Source organism: Hyla sarda, chromosome 4 (assembly GCF_029499605.1).
Source record: "Hyla sarda isolate aHylSar1 chromosome 4, aHylSar1.hap1, whole genome shotgun sequence".
Classification (NCBI taxonomy): domain Eukaryota; kingdom Metazoa; phylum Chordata; class Amphibia; order Anura; family Hylidae; genus Hyla; species Hyla sarda.
In genome coordinates, this window is record NC_079192.1 from 340,807,838 (window position 1) to 340,830,805 (window position 22,968).

Sequence of the window (22,968 nt, forward strand, 5' to 3'; positions counted from 1 at the left end):
TATATGTGATAAGATGCAAATGCAAACGATATTATATTGGAAGTACAATTAGACCAGTCAATGTACGTTTCAGAAAACATGTTAGATCTATAACAACTGGCAAAGGTTCACCCAGACTAATAGAACATATCAACACCAAACACAATGGACGCACATATAAACTATAATTTATGGGCATACACAAAGTACATGCAGAAGGAGGTCAAGGCATTGTTAGAAAGCTACGAGAAATGGAGGCAAGATGGATACTAAGAACACGAGCGCAAGAAAAGGCAGGGTTAAATGAAAGAATTAATATGGGAATCTTTCTATAACATGTTGTATAAAGTTTTTACTAATGTATTGTCTACATTTCTATATACACATTAGCATTATTTAATACTTTTTTATCTGTAATACATTTTCCGATCACCTGTGTCCCACGTCACTAAAGGGGGAGTGTACTTAAGACATTGAGCACGGGTCAGAGGAAATGGTCTGTCGAAGTTCCGCAAGGAAAGAAACAGCTGTAACCAATTTGTGTGCACTGGCGTCTTACACTTGCTGCGGCATGCTGCCGCCCTATACCTGTCTGGAAATAAGAAATAAATAAGTCCCACTGTACCTGGTGAGTGCCTTTGTATCCTTTTGTTTATGGACTGTTGGATATCTGTTAGAGCCCTGAATGTCAGTCAAGGAGGGGCTGGAAAGTGAGGTCTAGTGAGAAGGTGTGCTCTAGAGTAGCTTAGCCCAACCTCCTTGACACTTTACTGAAAAATAAAAAGACAATTGAATAAGTTTGGCTACCACCATCATCTCCAGGGAAGGTGGTACAGTTTGCTTTTATACCCTAATAGCTACCAAACAGTCTATGCTGCTCTTAGCATCAAATAGAGCTGGCAGATTCCCTTTCAAATAATGAAAAACAATGATATACAAAGCTTCATGATTTTTCATATGTATGCTGATTTTCGAAGTTAATGGAGTACCATGTGAGCAGTGTTTTGTAATACCTAAACAAAAGTGCCTTAGAGATTAACCTAATTTTGACACAGATGTACCTCAGTGTTTCTTTTATGTTAGAAGGAATCATATACTGTGACATTATACAGTTCTTGCATGCCACACGCCCACTGGTCCACAATATGGACCCATTTGGAATATATGTGTCATTATAGATGATCCACATGTTGTAGTATTGTGTGTAGGGCCTAAAATCTCTGTTCTAATTTGTATTAGTTTTTTATCAGTTTTCAATTGTTGTTTGGGGCAAAAACAGCAGTAATGTCACAGAAGGAGACCACCCACTATTAACTAAAGCAATGAGTGTCTTTCGTTCTGGACAAGTCATCGTAAACATATATCAAATGGCAACATATTCATTTGAAAGTGGCACATTAATGCTACAAAGGTCTGGCCTGTGTGTTGACCATCTGATATTACATTTTTTATTTTTGTTTTAACTCTCACAGATAATGGTAACTTGGCATTTTTTTTTTTCAAACAGAAGGTACAATGTAATAGATTCCTTTTATTGACTGACATCATGGGGCCACATATCTGCAATGTTAATCTGCAGGGATTTAATTTTTAATTATCTTTCTTCTTCAACCATAATGAGGATTTGATTAATCTGGGATATCAGAACGTCAACATTTCTTTGGGCAGATTTACTGTTAAACTTACTTTGCCATATACTCAATGCACTGCCTGCTTTATAAATGATGTATTATTAATTATTTGACAGCTTATTTAAATCACCATCTATTATATAAATAATAAGATGTGACATACAGTAATGCTAACTTGGGTTCTCCTTATAGTTATACTGAGAGACTCAAGTTATATAATCATGACACAATCTGTTACAGATTTCTTCAGTTTATTTTTATATTATGTATGTGTTTAGGCCCACAATATGCTTTAAAACAATAGCAGTGTATTATTGGAAGAGAAATTTATGCATACATTTAGGTATTGTATATGTCCACATACAGTTTTATTTTATCCATGGTATGTAGTTTGCACATTATAGTCTACTGGCTCTACAGTTACAAACCTGGTCCTAAAATGGGATACTTGTAGTCATAATAACCAGTATATAATAGTAGTGGTCACATGAAGGCAAGCATCACATTAGAGATCTATTCCACATAAATTGAAGCTGCAGATGCTTAGTGAAGAGAATGAAATAACAGCAAAAAATGTTATTTTCCCCATGTTTGTTGAATAATTTACACTATTTATCCTAGACTTTCTTGTGCACAAATATTCAGAAAACTAGAACTATTGGGCTATAGTAACTTACTTTATTACCCTAATCGTTTTCATAAGTAAAAAAAAAAAATTGTGCCACTGAGGTTCTGTACAACGCTGCATGACAACCACATAGAGCTCTGTAATGGATGTTTTTGATCAAATGATATTAGGGCCCTAATAGATGTCTTGACATGCTCAGTTACCTCAGTAATCGAGTGCCCATTACAAAGCCTTTTACAAGGCTCAACAATCGTGCAGGTGGGGCTGCATGAACGTTCGCTGGGTTGTTCATGTTCCCCTCTGCTTTCATTATTCATCAGCAGCACATCCCCTATTCCTCTTGGAGGTGTGCAGCCGATGAGTGTCATTTTTTTTCATCAGTCAGGACAAAGCGACCAGCCATCAAACTCACCCTTTTTCATACAGTATATATGGACATGATTATTGGGGCACATTTATATTATACCTACAGGATCTTTTAGGACATCCCATTTTAAATCAATATACATTAATATGGAGCTGTTCTACTCTTTTATTAAGAATTCCTATGAGATTTTAGAGATGTCTGTGGGAATTTTTACCCATTCATCCAGAAAAGCTTTGGTGATGTTTTGTTTGCAGTCATTTTAGTTAATTTCAGAGTTGTTGATGGGATTGAGGACTCTATGACTGCAGACCAGTCAAGTCCTTACACCAAGCTAACTCAACCATGCTTTTATGGACCTTGCACAGGCACAGTCACTCTTCCCCAGACTATTCCCTCAAAATTAGAACATATAGTTGTCTAAAATGTCTTAGTATGCTGAAGTATTAAAGGGGTTATCCATTTTTGTTTTGATGGGACTTTTTGATCGCTTTTTGTACATTTTTTTAGAGTATACAAATTGACCAAAAATACGCAATTCTGGACCTTGGTATTTTTTTACATATACGCCATTGACCGTGCAGTTTAATTAACATTATGTTTTTATAGTTTGGATATTCATGCACGTGGCAGTACCACAGATGTTTATTTTTGTTTACATTTTTTTTTTAAATGGTTGCCATCTGAGGATGAGCCGACTCCTCCTGAGACGGCAAACAGTGTATCCTGCGGGCTCCTGACTGGAGCCCGCGCCATACTGGCTGACCCCTGGCTGATTCCTGTAGCCGACATACGGCGATAGCCGCGGGCAGCTATTAAGCCTTTAGCTGACAGCGGCATCTGAGGGGACTTTTCACCAGTCCCTGGTGGTCCAGTGGGGTGGATCGTCCCCCCGCAGCATGATCATGGGGGAGGGATTCACTTGAGGTAGCCGGAGAACTTACCTCTCCTTTCATGTCTGCTGTGGCTCTGTAATTGATAGAGCCTGGCTGAACCAGCCTTTATCAATTGAGCACAAAGCACACAGATCAATGTAGTTCTATGGAACTACATTGATCTAAAAGAGGAATCAAATGATTCCTCCTAAAAGTCCTCTAAAGGGACTAATAAAGTGTAAAAAAAATATATTAATAAAAGTAACAAAAAAAAAAAAAAAAAAAAATTAACCTCTTCCATATTAAAAGTTTGAATCACCCCCCCTTTCGCAAATTCTATACAAAAAATATGTAAACATAATAAAAATAAACATATGTGGTATCGCCGCGTGCGCAAATGTCCGAACTATAAAAATGTAATCTTAATTAAACTGCGCAGTCAATGGCATTTACATAATAAAATACCAAATTCCAGAATTGCATATTTTTGAGTCACTTTGTATTCCAAAGTGATGAAAAAGTTCCATCAAAACAAAAATGGTACCAATAAAAATTTCAGATCACAGCGCAAAAAAAAAGAGCCCTCATACATCCCCATATACAGAAAAATAAAAATGGTATAGGAGTCAGAAGAAGACAATTTTAAACATGCTAATTTTGGTGCATGTAGTTATAATTTTTTTAGGTAGTGAAATAATAAAAAACCTATATAACTTAGGTATCTTTGTAACCATATGGGCATTCAGAATAAAGATAAGGTATCATTTTTATGGTGTTTTTATATGAAAAATGGCCCGGTCCTTAAGGGGTTAAATGGGAAAACCGGGGGTGATTCAAACTTTTATTAGGGAAGTGGGTTAAATCACATTTATTAACAATTTTTTAACCTTTTTTTTACACTTTTTTATTCCTCATAGGGGACTATTGCATGCAATTATTAGATTGCATACACTGTTCAATGCTATGCCATGGTATAGCATTGATCAGTGTTATCGGTGCTCCATTGTTCCAGCCTGCTGAGGCTGACTGGAGCCTTGAAGAACTGATCGGACGGCGAGGAGGCAGGTAAGGACCCTCCCACATCCTCTCAGATGATCAGGACATTGCGATTTCCATGCGATGGCCTCGATCAGCTCCGCCGAGCTGCCAAGAGTGTATTTTCTGCATTTTAGATGCCGCAATCAACCTTGATCACGGCGTCTAAAAGGTTGGTGCCGGTGCATTGCCGTGGAATGAGATTTGCCATAGAATGAGATGGTCCGCCTCCATCACATCCTATTGGCTCTCTCTTGTCACGTGACATATTTAAACGTCACGCAGCGATGCGCACAGCAGTGTCAATTTGGCTGCGGAGGACGGGGAGTAGAGATGCGGGGGACGGGGAGTAGAGATGCGGGGGACAGGGAGTACAGCTGCGGGGGACGGGGTGTAGAGCTGCGGGCGTGGGGATCCTGATGACAGCGCCATCGGGATCCCGATAGCGCTGTGGATCAACAGTAAATGTATATGAGGCAGCCGTATGAGCTGCGTACATGTGTGAACTTCTGTCGGGCCACAGAGGCCATGAGAGCTCCGTACAGCTTCAGCTATCACAGGGTGAGGAGATCCTCTCCCTGTGATAGCCAAACTGACACTGCTGTGCGCATCGATGCGTAAGGTTTAAATATGTCACGTGACAAGAGAGAGCCAATAGGCTGTGATGGAGGCGGACCATCTCATTCTATGGCAAATCTCATTCCACGGCAATGCACCGGACATCGACCCGATCACCGGTGTCCGGCATTGCAGCTGAGACCGAAACGGATATGAAGCGAGCTTAGCTCCTGAGCTCGCTTCATAGACCTGCTGAACAGCCGTGCCATATATATATATATATATATATATATATATCACCGAGCTCAGTTTCATAGATCCTGCTAACCCCTACCTAGACAGATGATTGACAGCCCATCCTGCATAACCTATAGCAAAAAACTGTGGGGGAGATTTATCAAAACCTGTCCAGAGGAAAAGTTGCTGAGTTGCCCATAGCAACTTCAATCATTTTTAGAGTCCTTTTTAAAAATGAAAGAAACAATCTGATTGGTTGCTATGGGCAACTCAGCAACTTTTCCACTGGACAGGTTTTGATAAATCTCCCCCAGTGTTTTGTGGAGAAAGCAGGACATTGTACAAATTCTTGCAGAATTTAAAAACAACTTTTTTTTTTTTTTTTTTACAAAAATATGCAATAAAAAAAAATTGCCTCCCACTCTAATAATGTTTCAGTGCTTACGGTACCTTTTACACCCTTTGTACAAATAACCATTTTTTGATTTGCATATAGTAAATTCCTTCTTTTACACTTTCTACATAAATGTCAGATAATTAATTAGAAATTGTATAAACTAGATTACTGCCCATATGAGCATGAACTATATTGTCTATAAGTCTCGCTCCGGCATAGCAAATGACACGTTCATTTAGCGTGTAAAGAATTGGTGTCAGGTAGTAGATGTCTTTAGGAGTTTATTGCATTAATTGAGTTCCAGGGCACATTGTAAACATCCTCAATGTTATTGTCTTGTTTTTATAATTTGTTGCAGTGGCAATAACTTTACCACGCTGAAAAGTCTTACCAATAGATAATGTATGAAGATTCATAAAAGCAACAACTCTGCTTTTTGTTTTCCCTCATTAAACCTCTTATGGAGATTGGTTGATGTTAACACATTTACTTGATGCATGTCCAATCCCTGCGGGTTTTTCTCTTGTTTACTCCGTTATTGAGATAATTTAAGAGGAGAGAAGAAAATGCTTTTATTCAGACGCAATGTGACAACAAATATGGCCTCTCTCGCCATTGTCACTTTGTAATCATTTTAAGGCTTACCTGTCATTTGCAAAACATTTGAGCGGCTGAGCGGCATTGTGATGTTTTCGGCCCTAGCACCAGGAAGACCAGTGTCGGGGCCGAAAACATCACACTGCCGTTATGGTTCAGTATGACTCACGGACCACCGGCAACCATGAAGAGGATCACAGCAGAGGCACCAGGTGAGCGTCGGCAGGTATGTATCCCGGAGTACTCCTTTAGAGATCATGGCTAATGTTTGCCCAATCATTTATATGATTTATGTGCTTTTAATAACAAATGTGAAAATTTCAAATAGACTTGATCCTTAAAGGAGCATTGCCATTGTTTATAATGTGTATGTAGGAGAACAGAGGTCCTATGGCCCACAGTGGGTCAAGCAAAAAGACCAGGACTGGGATTTTAAAAAGGTTGAACATGTCCTTTTCTTCCTCCATTGTAGTATGGGGATATTTCATACCCATGCACCAGTTCTACCATGACAAGGTACTGTAAGATGTCATATGTGGTATATATGTCATTGCCTATTTTTTATGTGTCATGTGATCATTCAGTTTAGATAACTTTATGTTGGGGACACATTTAAAACTACAAACTATACCTCACATATACATACTTTTGCAAATGATGCACACATATTTTGCTTATATATATGTACACACATTATAGACGCATATGTATAATACACACATATTTATACTATATATATATATATATATATATATATATATATATATATATATATATATAAATTTAAGAAACTCTCTGCTTTAGCTCTGTTTCTCCTTGTATGCTGAAGTTGTGCTCGGCATACAATTGATCAGACGAAGTCCTGTGTGCATATACAGGGTGAATTAAAAATAATGGACAAAATTAAAGCCTCTGAATTCACAATCAAGAGAACATAACACAAATGTATTGATATAAAAAGACACCATATCTATCCAAGTTTTAGCTATACACTACGTGTTCAAAATGATTCCATTGGTGACACAGCAGATGTCTAGGCAGTAGTCCATTTCTGTCCAGATGTGTGCCAGAATATGGCCTCCACTGTTTCAGTGACGCTTCAATGTCATCATCTTGTCACTTTATGTAAGCAAATCTGATTGGTTGCTGTGTTCAACTAAGCCAGTTTTTCTTAGATTTTCAGTCGCTGGCCATTTACAACTGATTTTACTTTAACCCGTTAAGGACCCAGGGCGTACAGGTTCGCCATGACATCCTGGGACTTAAAGGAGAACTCCAGAATATGAAAACTGTCCTCCATACTGCTGACAGAAAAAAAAAAAGATGTACATACCTTCCTTCGCTCCCCCTGGGCCTCCGGCAACCAGCTCCGGTCTCTGCCATGATCCTCTTCCTGGTTGCCGGTGGTCGGCGAGTCATAATGCACTCAGCCAATCACCGACCGCAGTGAAGTCCCAACTCAGCCAGCGATAGGCTGAGCGGCAGTGTGAGAACACTTCAAGACACACAATTCTTCACTACACCGACACCTGCTGCCAGGGCCGAAAACGTCACACGGCCGCTCAGCCTATTGCCGGCCGAGTCGGGACTTCACTGCGGCCGGTGATTAGCTGAGCGCAGTATGACTCCCCGACCACCGGCAACCAGGAAGAGGATCACGGCGGAGACCGGAGCCAGTTACCGGAGGCCCCGGGAGAGCGAAGGAAGGTATTTACATCTTTATTTTTTTTTACTGACGGCAGTATGGGGGACAATATATTCTGGAGTTCTCCTTTAAGAACCCAGGGCGTACCTGTACAGCCATGGGAATCCCGAACAGGGACTGGACTGGGATGCCTGCTGAAGTCATTCAACAGGCACCCTGTGCAAACCCCTGGGGGGGTCCTGAGACCCCCTCCATGTTGGAAATCCCTGTAAATCCCCGATCAATCGGGTCCTTGATGACCTGGAAAAAAAGGGTGATAGGTGCCGTCCGATACTTACTCCGGAGGGCGAGAGTAGGTGACGGGAGTGTGTACCTGATGTGGCGGGATCAGGGCCCCCCCGAGAGGAGACAGCAGCGGCGGCAGCAGGCAGGATCTGGCGTGTGCAGCAGGAGGTAAGGCTGGCCTCCTGCTTTTGCAACAGCAGAAGGCACAGGTACAATTCCCAGCATGCCCTTTGGTAGCTTGTGCATGCTGGGGGTTGTAGTTTTGCAACAGCTGGATGCACATTTTTTCTATGAAAAATTGTGCCTCCAGCAATTGCATAACTACAACCCCCAGCATGCAAAAACTACCAAAGGACATGCTGGGAGTTGCAGTAATGTGCCTCCAGCTATTGTGTAACTACAAGTTCCAGCATGCCCTTTGGCTGTAAGTGCATGCTGAGAGTAGTTTTGCTACAGCTGAAGGCACACTGCTTGCAAAACACAGAGTTTGTTACCTCAGTGTTTCGCAACCGGTGTGCCTCCAGCTGTTGCAAACTACAGCTCCCAGCATGCACTGATAGACAATACATGCTGGGAGTTGTAGTTTTGCAACAGCTGGAGGCACACTGGATGCGAAACACTGAGTTAAGTATAAAACTCTCAATGTTTTGCAACCAGTATGCCTCCAGCTGTTGCATAACTACAACCCCCAGCATGCACAGACAGCCAAAGAGCATGCTGGAAGTTGTAGTTTTGCAACAGCTGGATGTCACAAGGGGCAGGGGTTTACAGTGAGTTTCTCGCTGAAAGTTTGAGATGCAGCAAATTTTCTGCTGCAGCTCAAACTCCCGCTGTAAACCCCCGCCCATGTGAATGTACCCTAAAAACACTATACTACACCTACACAAAGTAAAGGGTAAAACACTACACATACATATGCCTCCACACAGTTACCCCCCCCCCCCATAAAAATGAAAAACGTCTCGCATGACACTGTTTCCAAAATAGATCCTTCAGCTGTTGCAAAACAACAACTCCCAGTATTGCCGGAGAGCCAAGCTATTGACTGTCTAGGCATGCTGGGAGTTTTGCAACAGATGGAGGTACCCTGTTTGTGAAATACTGCCGTAGGGTAATTTTGATATCAGAGGCAAGTTTAATTCTTGCATCCGGGCCTGTCCCCATGCAAATTTTGGCTTCAAATGCGCATGGCACTCTCTCTCACTTCGGAGCCCTGTGGTATTTCAAGGCAACGGTTTAGGGCACATATGAGGTATTTCCTACTCGAGAGAAATTGTATAACACATTTTGTGGGGCTTTTTCTCCTTTCATCCCTTATGAAAAGGCAAAGTTGGAGTCTACTCCAGCATGTTATTATAAAAAAAAATTACACTAACATGCTGGGGCTGACCTATACTTTTCATTTTCACAAGAGGTAAAATGCTCTGCGAACGCACAACAAGGCTCAGGAGTAAGAGCGCACTATGTACATTTGAGGCCTAAATTGGTTATTTGCACAGGGGTGGCTGATTTTACAGGGGTTCTGTAATATACACAAAAAAATAAAAACCCACATGTGACCCCATTTTGAAAACTACACCCCTCACGGAACATAACAAGGGGGTATAGTGAGCCTTAACACCCCACAGGTGTTTGACGAATTTTTGTTAAAGTTGGATGGGAAAATGAAAAAAACTAAACATTTTTTTACTAAAATGCTGATGTTACCCAAAATGTTTTATTTTCTCAAGGGAAAATAGGAAAAAGGAAAGAGCATACCCCATATGTGGATGTAAAGTGCTCTGCGGGCAAACTACAATGCTCGGAAGAGACGGAGCGCCATTGGGCTTTTGGAGAGAAAATTTGTCTTGAATTGAAGGCCAAGTGTGTTTACAAAGCCCCCATAGTGCCAGAACAATGGACCCCCCCACATGTGACCCGATTTTGGAAACTACACCCCTCAAGGAATGTAATAAGGGGTGAAGTGAGCATTTATACCCCACAGGTGTTTTAATAGATATTTGGAACAGCCCACTGTTCCAAAGATCTGTCAAACGCTAGTGGGGTGTAAATGCTCACTTCACCCCTTATTAGCTCATGGCCCCTGACTTCCATTCCAAACAAATTCTCTCTCCAAAATCCCAATGGCACTCCTTCTCTTCTGAGCATTGTAGTGCGGCAGCAGAGCACTTGATGTCCACACATGGGGTATTTCCATACTCAGAAGATATGGCATTACACATTTATAGGGGCATTTTCTCCTATTACCGCTTGTAAAAATGTTTTTTTTTCTCCACAGAGCACTTTACATCCACATATGAGGTATTTCCTTACTCAAGAGAAATTTGGTTACAAATTTTAGGGGGATTTCTCTCCTTTTACCCCTTGTAAACATTTAAAAAATGGCTCTACAAGAACATGCGTGTAAAAAAATGAAGATTTAGAATTCTCTCCTTCACTTTGCTAGTATTCCTGTGAAACACCTAAAGGGTTAACAAACTTTCCGAATGTCATTTTGAATACTTTGAGGGGTGCAGTTTTTATAATGGGGTCATTTATGGGGTATTTTTGACATGAAAGCCCCTCAAATCCACGTCAAACTGAACTGGTCCCTGAAAAATTCTGATTTTGAAATTTTCGTGGAAAATTGCTGCTGAACTTTGAAGCCCTCTAATGTCTTCCAAAAGTAAAAACATGTCAACTTTATGATGCCAACATAAAGTAGACAAATTCTATATGTGAATCAATATATAATTTATTTGGAATGTCTTTTTTCCCTACAAGCAGAAAGTTTCAAAGTTAGAAACGAAATTTCTACCACTATGTTAAAGTAGAATATGTCACAAAAAAACAATCTTGTAATCAGAATAAACGGTAACAGCATCCCAGAGTTTTTAATGCATAAAGTGACAGTGGTCTGAATTTCAAAAAAGGGCTCAGTCCTTAAGGGGAAAAAGGGCTCAGTCCTTAAAGGGTTAATGGGTTAAAGGCGTACTCCGGTGGAATTTTTATTTTTTTAAATGAACTGGTGCCAGAAAGTTAAACAGATTTGTAAATTACTTCTATTTAAAAATATTAATCCTTAGAGTACTTATTTGCAGCTGTATGCTACAGATGAAATTATTTTCTTTTTGAATTTCTTTTTTGTCTTGTCCACAGTGCTCTCTGTCAGGAATTGTCCAGAGCAGCATAGGTTTTCTAGGGGGATTTTCTCCTGCTCTTGACAGTTTATGATACGGGCATCAGGTGTTAGCAGAGAGCACTGTGGACAAGTCAAAAAAGAAATTAAAAAAGAATAGAATTTTCTCTGTAGCATTAGGCTGCTTATAAGTACTGAAAGGTAAAATATTTTTTATAGGGGTATTAAAATGGGTACTCCGCACCCCTAGACATCTCCATCATGCCCCCTCCCATAGACTTGCATTGAGGGGGCGGGATGTGACGTCACACGGGGCGGAGTCGTGACGTCACGCTCTTCCGCCATTGTGGTCGGGATCCGAAGCCTCCAGCTTTGCCGGTGTGATGTGGAAGCCGTACAGGTGGGTGCTGCAGCCGAGATCCCGGGGGTCCCCAGCAGCGGGACCCCGCGATCTGACATCTTATCCCCTATCCTTTGGATAGGGGATAAGATGTCTAGGGGTGCGGATTACCCTTTTAACTACAGGCCTTCACTACAGGCGTCACCCTGTATATGTATACAAAAAAGGAGAGCGAGAGAAAGGGAAAGAGAGATAGAGACAGAAGGAGGAAAAATGTGATAAATCTTGAATCTAATTCTGTTCAGGACCAGGTAATGATTAATTATGTTGAGCTTTTGGAATATGACCTTGTATGAGGACAAGCATAAAACTAGAAAACATTTCCAGGTCCCCTTTTTCATTGCTCCTATTAATAGTAAACCCTTTTATTAATATCATTATTTCGGAACAGGTTACTGTACATTAGCTCGCTCGGCCGATCAGCTAAGCAGAGACACTAGGAAAAGGTATTTTTCCAATTAGGACAGATCAGGGAAGAAAACCACATAACCTGTATGTTCTGTTATGAATCACCGACTTCCAGTGCTGGAATATTTTTAGTGGATATTTTAACAGCAAATGCCAATAATCCTGTTATCAGCAGCATGATTAGTATATGTAAATTGATTATTAGACATCAGCAGGTCTGCTTAGTCTGACTTAAGTGAAAATGTCAGCATTTGTTAATGGTTTAAATCAGAGATGAGAAACGTCTGGCCCGGGGGGCTGTATAAGGTGCCAAAGGTCATTTGATCTGCCCTGCCAAGGCTGTTATTTTAATAGCGAGATATTGCTAGGTAGCCCGAGGGTTCATAGATTCACAATATTGCGCAGATTGTAACAAGGATAATGAGCTAAAATCTATGTCCAACATCCCCCACTGCCTATAAATGAAACATATAAATATATTAATCCTTTATTTCCCACTTTGAGGAGCCATGCACTGAAATATACATCTCTGTTTGGAACAACTTACCATAGCAAAGAGTTGACTGCACTCCAGACTAACTGATGCAAACCTGGAAAAGCAGTTGCGAGTAGCAATATCATCAATCCCCAATAACATCACACGCCTGCACAAAGAGAAGCAGTTCCAACCATCACTTTAGGGGGCGTTTATACAATGTTTGACCAAATATAGCTAGGAAAGCTTTAAGTTGATAATTTTGTATTACCTGTGAGTGATATTACAAATATCCAAATAGGGATTGGCTAAAAAAAAAAGGTTTCCGTCAACTGGTTTAAAGATTCATTGCATGTATAGGAGCCTTTGTACTGTCCTTGTATACTGACCTTGATTTACTTGCAATTGCTGTTTGTTGTCCTTTGATGAATCCTTGTGTGTGATCAGCTTTGTCCATTTCTTGTGACATTATTTGAATTTATAAGTAGATAGGCATTGAGCAATATTTGTACTTTGAAGGATAACTCTCATACTTTATTGGGGAAATAAGACATTGAATTACATCAAATAAAATCAAAGGGCTATCTGATGCAGAAATGTGCCGATTCCTTCAGAACAAGAGCTGCTTTTTGTAGCAACTCTCAGCTCTGTCTAAATGACACAGGTCTTCTAAATCAGAGAACTCCTTAAAGGGTTACTATCCTTAGTAAGACAATATAAAAAAAAATGCTCTAGCCAGTATAGTAATGTGCCCTAAGACCTGAATGCATGACAATATGCATGTTTAATATGTAATAAATACATTTTGATCTGTGTTAAGGACAGTAACACTTTTAAGGAGTTCACTGATTTAGAAGACTTGTGTCATTTAGACAGAGCTGAGAGTTGCTACAAAGAGCAGCTCTTGGTCTGAAGGACCCTTTGATTTTATTTTTAACATCTTTAGCAATCACATTTTTTATAAAGTATATTAGGTAAATGCTTGGTTTTTAAGGAAGTATTAAAAAAAATAGTTTCTAACAACAGTAACACTTTAAAGGGGTACTCCGGCCCTAAGACATATTATCCCCTATCCAAAGAATAGGGGATAAGATGCCTGATCACGGGGTCCTGCCGTTGGGGACCCCCGCAATCTTTCATGCAGCACCCCTCTATCATCAGCCTCCAGAGCGAACATCGCTCTTGGTCTGATGAATCACGATCATGGTGCCGGAGTATTGTGACGTCACAGCTCTGCCCCCGTGTGACATCACGCTCTGCCCCCTCAACAGACACCACGCCCCCTCCCATAAGCTTGCATTGAGGGGGCAGAGCGTGACATTACACGGGGGGCGGAGCCGTGAAGTCACCATACTCCGGAGGCTGATGATAGCGGGGTGCTGCATGAAAGATTGCAGGGGTCCCCAGCAGCGGGACCCCCGCAATCAGGCATCTTATCCCCTATTCTTTGGCCGGAGTACCCCTTTAAGAATGAATTGCAGAAACTGAATGAAGGGCTTTTGTTGGAAACTTTAAATGTCATGAAAATTGTTTAATGCGATCATACTGCAGAAGGCCACAGTACACACGTAAATCACCCTTAAAGAATAAACTGTAACAATCTTTAAATATCAATTTTGTGGTAATAAACTATATTTTATTTAAAGTAAGGGGCAGAAAACTGATTTCCAGTGAAGCATTAAAAAAAAAAAAAAAATATTATCTTAAATATTGTTAATATTTAAGTCACATGTACAATCTGATATAAAAGTATTTACACCTTATAAAAAGCTTTTTATACATAAGATCTTCATTTTATATGGTTACATGTGAAAAACGTACAGTATGTATTTTATTTCATACAGGATTAAGACCATAGGCACCACTATGTTTATGAGCACACAGTATTGGTTATAGTGGTCTTATACCATATGTAATGTCAGATCCACCAGAAACATTTTTTCTTTACTTTCTTCGTTTTTTTCCGCACTTCCTGTCTTTCAGTAATGACAATTTCTGGTTCTGGCTTTGGAGCAGGAGTCAGAACAGGCCTTGGTTCCATCTTATCCAGTTTCTTTAGAATGTGCAGGAATCTCCCTTCCTGTTGTCTGAAGTCATATTCTACACTAGGAAGTAAATGAATAAAATATTTATTATTATGTGTTAACCCCCTTTGTGAAGTAACAATCTCAGATGTCTCAGACATGTAGACATCCGTGTTATTTCTCAATTTCTAGTTAAAACCTCACACGGAGATGATAAAATAAGATTGAAATGATCTAGAATACTGATCTGGTAGCAATACTTTAAAGGAGATGTCCGGTGCTCACTTTTCTTATTGTATCCGTTCCGGGCTGCAAAAAAAAAAAGAAAATAAGCTTTCTCTTGCCTGCCTATGCTCCCCCGGTGGTCCGGTAAAGGCGTTCGGTCCCCGGGCTGTATTCTTCTTACTTCCTGTTAGCCCGGCATGTCACACGGAGCTTCAGCCTATCACTGGCCGAGGCGGGACATCGCTGCGGCCGGTGATAGGTTGAAGCTCCGTGTGACGTGCCGGGCTAACAGGAAGTAAGAAGAATTCAGCCCGGGGACCGAACACCTGTACTGAAGCACCGGGGGAGCCTAGGCAGGTAAGAGAAAATTTGTTTTCTTTTATTTTTCAGCCCGGAACGGATAAAATAAGAAAAGTGAGCACCGGACATCTCCTTTAAACATGCTTCAGTTATAAGCATTGAGGCACCAATGATACCGACATAGAAACATAGAATGTGTCTGCAAATAAGAAGCATTCAGTGCATCTAGTCTTTCACCATAATATTGGCTTCATCCTTTAATGCATGAAACAAGTAGAATTTAAACACTATTCAGCTTTAGTGTGGCCTTTACAAATTGTTTTTCAGTGCTTGTATATTTTTAAGTATATATATATAGATAGATAGATAGATAGATAGATAGATAGATAGTATATGGCCTACTTTTCCATAAAAAGGCAAGACCAAGTATAATTCTCATGTCAAAATCAGACAACATATTTTTATGCTGTAAGGTCCCAATGCTCAACTTAATTAAGAAAGTCTGCATCACAGATTTCAATGTTACCTTTATTCCTAAAAATATCACTGTCAAATACAATGGTATAAGTGATATCTCGCTGTTGCTGGTGACATACAAGTCTTTGAAAGGAAAATTGGCTTTCACTAAAAAAAAACTTGGAATTCTTATCTTGAAACACTATGTCCTTTTTTAGGCCAACATTTTGTGCTGAGTAATTTCTTGATTAATTTCTTGTAATTGAGTCCAATGAAAGAAATAAAAAAGATTTGGAGTGGGACTTTCAATTTGACTTCAACATATCCACTATATTTTGACTGCATTCGTTTAAAGAAGGCTACTTTATAGTGTGGAAGAACCCAAGACCAAGCAGACATTCGATAAATGTGTACATACACAAAATTGTAATTTCTAGTATGAATTATATTTCGTTTTTTCTTTACTTTATTATTTAGTTTTACTCATTTACAGACATGGTAGCATTTAGATCTTTTACCCTTTCCCCTGTAGAAAAAAGAAAAAAATGGACTGTTTAAAAAATAAAAAGATCCATATTTAAATTAATACATTTTATTCATTATCTACCTCCATTCTCAATTCTGCAATATATATACCGTATGTTTATTGTAACAGCTAACTTATCTATATTTAGTAACTTAGCAGAGAATTTATTTTTATTCTCTGTCTCCTCCTGTCTATTAGTCTGGGCTAGTTTCTCTGCAGCTGATCCATTACTCTGGATCAGTTGGTCTTGACTGCTTTGATTTTTGCTTGTTTAAAATTGTATTTCCTGCTTGGTAAGTCTCTTTTAAGATGCCAGCATTTGCATTACGATGCAGACTGTAGTATACTGTATACTCTGACTATTTCTTGTCTAGTTTTTGTTGTCTTGTTTAAATCTGTTGATGTTTTTTCTAGTGACGTCCTCATTTCTCTGTTTTGAAGTTGTCACTGTGAAACTAAGTTTACCTTGTGCTTTTGTTCGTGTGATTAAAATTTCTGCTAAGTCTTGCTTTTGTCTATTGGTCCTAGTGCCTATTTGTTCTGAAAAAAAAAAAAAAGCCTTTAGACCGGGGTTAACGTAAGGCCATTTGCAGGGACAATAAAGTTAGTGATGTCTCATGTTAGGTTCAGTATTCAGAGTAACATCTATAAAAATATTGGAAATATTTAGCTATGCTCAACATCTTCTGCTTCATTCTTGACTGTTATGCTAGGTTCACACATTGAAATTCCGCTGCAGCAGAGCCCCTTGAATTCAACTGGATTATGCTGCTCTGTGCACAGATGTTTTTGGCACGGAAATTCCGAATTCCTTGTCCGCACGTTCACTCTTTGCGCAGAGTCTGCACGGAATGCCTAGCCGTTTAAGAGATGGCGGATTCCTGTGCAGTCCTAGCGCTGTTATATTGTACTGGTGCCCCACAGTGTCCAGAATGTCTACACAGAGATTTTCCGTGCAGATATTCCGTAGTGTGAACATAGCCTTATGATCATTATTCATTTGTGCTATCATTCATTCCATCATCACTAGTCCAAGTCCAGTTCCCTTTATTAGTGAGTTGCACCTCTTGTTATTTGTTAGCTACCAGCAGTGTAACTTGCTTTTTATGTTTTTTCTTATGACTGTCAACTTGACATATAGTTAAACTCTACTAGAAGTCCTAGAGTTTCTGAGAACTGAGAGTCACAGGTAAACAATGAAAAACGGTTTTGGCATCTTGTGACGAGTTGGAATATTTACAGAATCATCAGCTAATGCTAGCTCCTCCAATATACAACCATAGACCTAAACATATTCTGTAAGGAGCACTATTAGCAAACCCAAACAATATTTAGGTACATTAATGTGTCAGGAAATAAATTAATGCCTTACTATGACTATTTTTTATGTGCTAGATTGATGGATTTTGGTTCTACAATACTACAGCTATGTAGTACACAGTACAGTACAGTAATAGTGCAATAAGTCACTGGGTTCTCCAGGGATCTATTAGTGTCCATCGTACAGTGGGTCATCCAGCTCTATATACTGCTCTTGACACAATTTGCGAACAGAGCCCTGATGCAAATTTTACCTAAATCTGATCCCAGATCAGACTTAAAAAGCAAGAATATAGTTACTTCTTCTTACTCCTGGCTTTTCTTCTCTTCATTACCCTGGCCTGCACACAGGTCCGGACACCAGCCAACTAGGTCAAGATGTTGTATGCACTGCCCCACACAATGGCTTGACACCTAAAAATGTCAGGAGGTTGTACATCCAAAGCCACTAATGGTAACACAGAACCATATTTGGGAAAAACACTTTACGGTAAAATCATGCATACAGCCCAAACATAAACAAAACCTGTTAACTCTACAATCTGCTTGACATGGTGTAGGAGGCATATGTATAAGATATAATACAACTCATGTGCTATGTAAGTCTAGATAAGTGTATATTTTATTTCTCTTCTGCTGTGCCTCCCTTTAGAAAAGTTGCAGACACAATTAATATATAAACATAGAAACAAAAGAACAAACATAAGGTTCCCTTTGGTAATCTAAGGCCATTACATAGACCCTGTAAACTGACCATAGGCTACAATCCTATGGTAACAGATGGTGTTAATCAGCCTCAGCCCTCCTTACTAGCATCCACACTCCCTTTTGAACTAAGGTTCCCTCCCATCTGACTATTTAGAGAAAGGTGCAGAAAGCCAATCAAATAATAAACACCCCATATCTCAGGAATGGAGTGGTGTAGCAGCAAAATAAAAACAATTGGAATGAGTTCTATACTGACCTCTTTAACCCCTTAACGACGCAGGACGTAAATGTACGTTCTGGTGATGTGGTACTTAATGCACCAGGACGTACATTTACGTCCTGAGCATAACAGCGGGCATCGGAGCGATGCCGGCATCATGTGTGGCAGATCGCAGCCAGAGACCTGCCGGTAATGGCAGACACCCGCGATCCCGCTGATGTCCCGCCATTAACCCCTCAGATACTGTGATCAATACAGATCATGGCATCTGCAGCATCATGGTCACTTAACAGGATGATCGGATCGCCCGCAGCGCTGCCGTGGCGATCCGATCATCCTGCACGGCAGACGGAGGTCCCCTCACCTGCCTCCGCTGTCTTCCGGGAGTCTTCTGCTCTGATCTGCCTTCCCGCAGACCAGAGCAGAAGATGACCGATAACCCTGATCAGTGTTATGTCCTATACATAGCACTGAACAGGATTAGTAATCGAATGGTTGCTATAAATAGTCCCCTATGGGGACTATAAGAGTGTAAAAATAAAAGTTAAAAATAAAGTTAAAAAAATTTGAAAAAAAACCCTCCCCCAATAAAAACTTAAATTGTCCCATTTTCCCTATTTTACCCCCAAAAAGTGTAAAATAAATTATTTTAGATACATATTTGGTATTGCCGCGTGCGTAAATATCCAAACTATTAAAATAAAATGTAAATGATCCCATACGGTGAACGGCGTGAGCGTAAAAAACAAAAAAAAAAGTCCAAAAAAGCTGCTTTTATTCCCAAAAAAATTAATAAAAAATGTACTAAAAGTTTTGTATAAGCAAATATGGTATTAATAAAAAGTACAGATCACGGCGCAAAAAATGAGCCCTCATACCGCCACTTACACGGAAAAATGAAAAAGTTATAGGTCTTCAAAATAGAGGGATTTTAAACGTACTAATTTGGTTAAAAGGTTTGCAATTTTTTTTAAGAGCAACAGTAAAAGAAAAGTATGTTATCATAGGTATCATTTTAATTGTATTGACCCAGAGAATAAAAAACACATGTCATTTTTACCATAAATTGTACGGCATGAAATCAAAACCTTCCAAAATTTGCAAAATTGCGGTTTTCTTTTAAATTTCCCCACACAAATAGTATTTTTTTGGTTGCGCCATACATTTAATGGTAAAGTGAGTGATGGCATTACAACGGACAACTGGTCGCGCAAAAAACAAGCCCTCATACTAGTCTGTGGATGAAAATATAAAAGAGTTATGATTTTTTGAAGGGGAGGAGGAAAAAAGGAGTCCTTAAGGTCCAAATGGGCTGAGTCCTTAAGGGGTTAATTGCACATACACATGAATCGCCCACCATCCAAAGTTACAAGCTTCTCACGGATCTTTGGCACTCAGAGGGTTAATTCTAGACAGACAGCACTTTATGCTTATTATAATTATCTCTAGTCTAATTGCATAAGCAGCAATGAGTGATCCTATGAGTTATTTCTAGAGTGAATACGGCTCTTGTTGATATTTACAGTTCTTTTCTAGGCTACAATTTTGTTTGCAGAACTTTTAGAAGCACAGAACCAAGGCAATTTCCAGGCTATGCCTAATATCGGACCCATAATATGCGCTCGTACAGTCTATTGAAATGTAGCCTCACAGCAATTTTCTAATCTAGCTGAGACTTGTAAACACTTCACATCCAGCCCCTACTATTGGCCAAAGACGTTTCTGCTTCTTAATTAGTATTTCCCCGATGTAGATAAAATAGCAGAGTCATTAAAGGAAAGCGCTTCAAACAGCCTATCATTGTGTGTACTGCCGCACATAAAGGGGAACAAATATCTGTCATGTAGTCTCACTCCATTATAACAAAAGGTTTTCATAATAGATTATGTTCACTCTCATGTGTAAACTTGACAGATAAAGAATTCACTACGATAAGAAACATGAAAAGCATTTCAGACTACGGAAAAATAAACAAGATTATTGTGTCTGGATGGCTCAGCAGGCCGCTATATGTATTAGCTTGTAGTTTAACAAATGTAGCTTTGCATGAACTGCATTTCTACAGTTTTCTTCAGAATCTAGGATTATTCATTATCTGTCACATGCTGAGTTGAGCAGCAAATTCACATAAGCAGCAGAAAATCTGCAGCGTTTTCAGTGTTTTAATCATCTTCAAGATCTTCATTGTAGCTCGTATTGCTATTGTAATTCTTGGATTTTTTTTTCTTTATCCTATAAAATAGCTATTATACTTAAAATGGGGCAGAAGGTAAATAGTGCTATATCAGTGGTAGGCAACCATAACAGCGAGGAGAATTACTTCTCTCATTTATCAGGGGTCTTGCTAGAGTATTTAAAGACTGTGAATGGATATTCCTTTTTTGTAATAACAAATTTAGTGCTACAGCATATGCAGACGATTCTATTGCTGATCAGACACAGTCACAGGTAGAGTATACAATTGCAGTAAGTCATTCTCTTTCCTTTTCATCTCCATGAAGCCCAGGCTGCTTTGATACATCTTTCAGCCATGACTTATCTCTGCAGTTTGCTGACATCTAGACATCTTAGATTCTTTACTTCTCCTTCATCTCCCTCGCCTTCTCAACACAAACTCCTCTTGCTGATGCCCCGATAGTGTAATTCTGCTGCCACCCCAAATATTGTCACACATATGTTGCTCTTGAAGACAATTGTAGATATATAATATATTCAAACCTGGAGAAGCTGGATACCTTCTTGAGAGGTTCTTTTCAGTCCATATAAATCTTCTTTTAGGGTACGTTCACACGCTATTACTAGCAGCAGGTTGCCCGCTGAGAGTTACACTACCATTGATTTAAATGGGTCCACAGACAGTCCGCAATAGTGTCGGACCCATTTAAATCAATGGTAGCGTAACTCGCAGCGGGTTTCCCACAGCGGGAAACTCGCTGCTAGGTACTAGTGTGTGAACGCACCCTTAAAGAAGTAACTACTAATGCCTGTTGAACCTCCAGCAAGAGATTCAAAGGATCCAGAATATGGGTCACAGATACCTCAAGAGAACAACACCCTATGTGTGCCTTTCTTTATTTATTATAATAAAATGTGAACAAAAATGAGAGACTTTGTTCACATTTTACTCTCATTTTTGTTCACATTTTATTGCAACCACCGGACTGAGAAGTTACGGGAATTGGACACCGAGGCTGCCACCTGTTACCGACCCAAGCGAGTCTACATGCCATCTAAGGTGTTGTACTCTCAGTACAACACCATACGGCAAGGTGCAATTTATCCATACACCTCACTGTAACATCCCGCAGTATTACACCAGGAGCGCACCTCTTTTCTTCATTTGTTCTTTCTTTCTTTATTAATTATTATTATAATTTTTTTTGTTTAAGGCCTGCAAAAAATTGTGCACAGTAAATAGTGCCCCTGACAGTGATAAGGCTATAGACATAGTGTCCCCAAAATATAATAGTTTCAAGCTGTGCCAAGCATTCATATAGTAATGCTATCAGGATGCGTGACCAAGCAGCGTATATGAAAATAACTGTAAGGAACAGAGTGCCCCAATAGTAACCTCAGAATTAATAGTGCCAAGCAGAATGTCCCCAACATCCTCTACAGTGCCCCCCAAAAGTAACTGTGCCAACCAGAATCCTTTAAACTGTAATAGTGCTCCCCCATAGTCAGAGTGCCCCAAAGGTAAGTGTGCCAGAATGTCCCCATGTTGCTATCCATAGTAATAATTCTTACCCAGAGTGCTCCCAATAGTACTAGTGTTCCCTTTAAGTGCCCCCATATACAGGCACCATTAATAAAAAATGAATGCTTCCCCAGAGTGGTGCATTGGTGATAATACACCCAATGGAAATAAAGCTTCCCTAGATTATACTCACCTAACACAGTTTCATGTCCGCTTTAGCGTTACATGCAGACCACTGGTTTCTTCCTGCTGAGCTGTCTACAGCAATGATATCATGTTTCTGCCTGCACTGCAGAGCAGCCATCTTATAGGTTACAGGCCTAGAGTGGCCTCTGGATTCTGTTTGTTATCATGGAGATGCATAGGTCTCCACAGGAGCGCAAGACGCAAAACCATAAGACTCCTTACTCCTTAAAACCATGATACTCCATGACATAAACATCTAAATGTAATAAAAGAAATCTCCTTTCATGCATAGAATGGCTTCTCCAGCTGGAGTAGGAATCCTGTGTAGTTTTTGTCTTATTTTAGTCAGTCAGGTATTAGATGTTAAAGGCTCTCTCAAGTGAAGCACATACATGTTAGCATTAGCTGTACAAATCCCAGGTGTTTGGAATCTCAGTGCATTTAGAAAGTTTTGCTTGGTGCCTTTTTTTTTTAAATTTATTTCCATGGGAGTTATCAGGCTAGTAAAATGATCCAGTTTCCTATTGGAGTGGCTTAACAGGTCTTCAGTAAATCTGCGTGAAATGATTTGACAGACATTGCAAAGAGTACTCATGCCGTCTTCAGGTCCACAAATATACTATTATGTCATCCTGGCTGGGATTCCTGTGAGCGGGCTGACAGCCCGCTCACAG

General features: G+C 39.8%; 2 protein-coding genes across 8 annotated transcripts in view; one reads left to right on the top strand and one right to left on the bottom strand.

Moving 5' to 3' along the window:
• DOCK2 (dedicator of cytokinesis 2) overlaps positions 1–22,968 on the top strand; it is an 850,676-nt gene that overhangs the window by 412,898 nt on the left and 414,810 nt on the right. The window lies entirely within an intron of this gene.
• INSYN2B (inhibitory synaptic factor family member 2B) overlaps positions 13,531–22,968 on the bottom strand; it is a 127,964-nt gene continuing 118,526 nt past the window's right edge. Inside the window, exons 4-5 of one of the 3 annotated variants that reach the window (XR_008843079.1) lie at positions 16,629–16,703; positions 14,620–14,737 (exon numbers count right to left, since the gene is read on the bottom strand). Coding sequence is in view for 2 of the 3 variants with exons in the window: in XM_056516518.1 (XP_056372493.1) it covers positions 14,551–14,737 (187 nt within the window). In the remaining variant the exon portion in view is untranslated. Of the gene's footprint in view, positions 14,738–16,628; positions 16,704–22,968 lie in introns of all 3 variants that reach the window. The other 2 variants (XM_056516518.1, XM_056516519.1) reach the window with 2 other exon arrangements.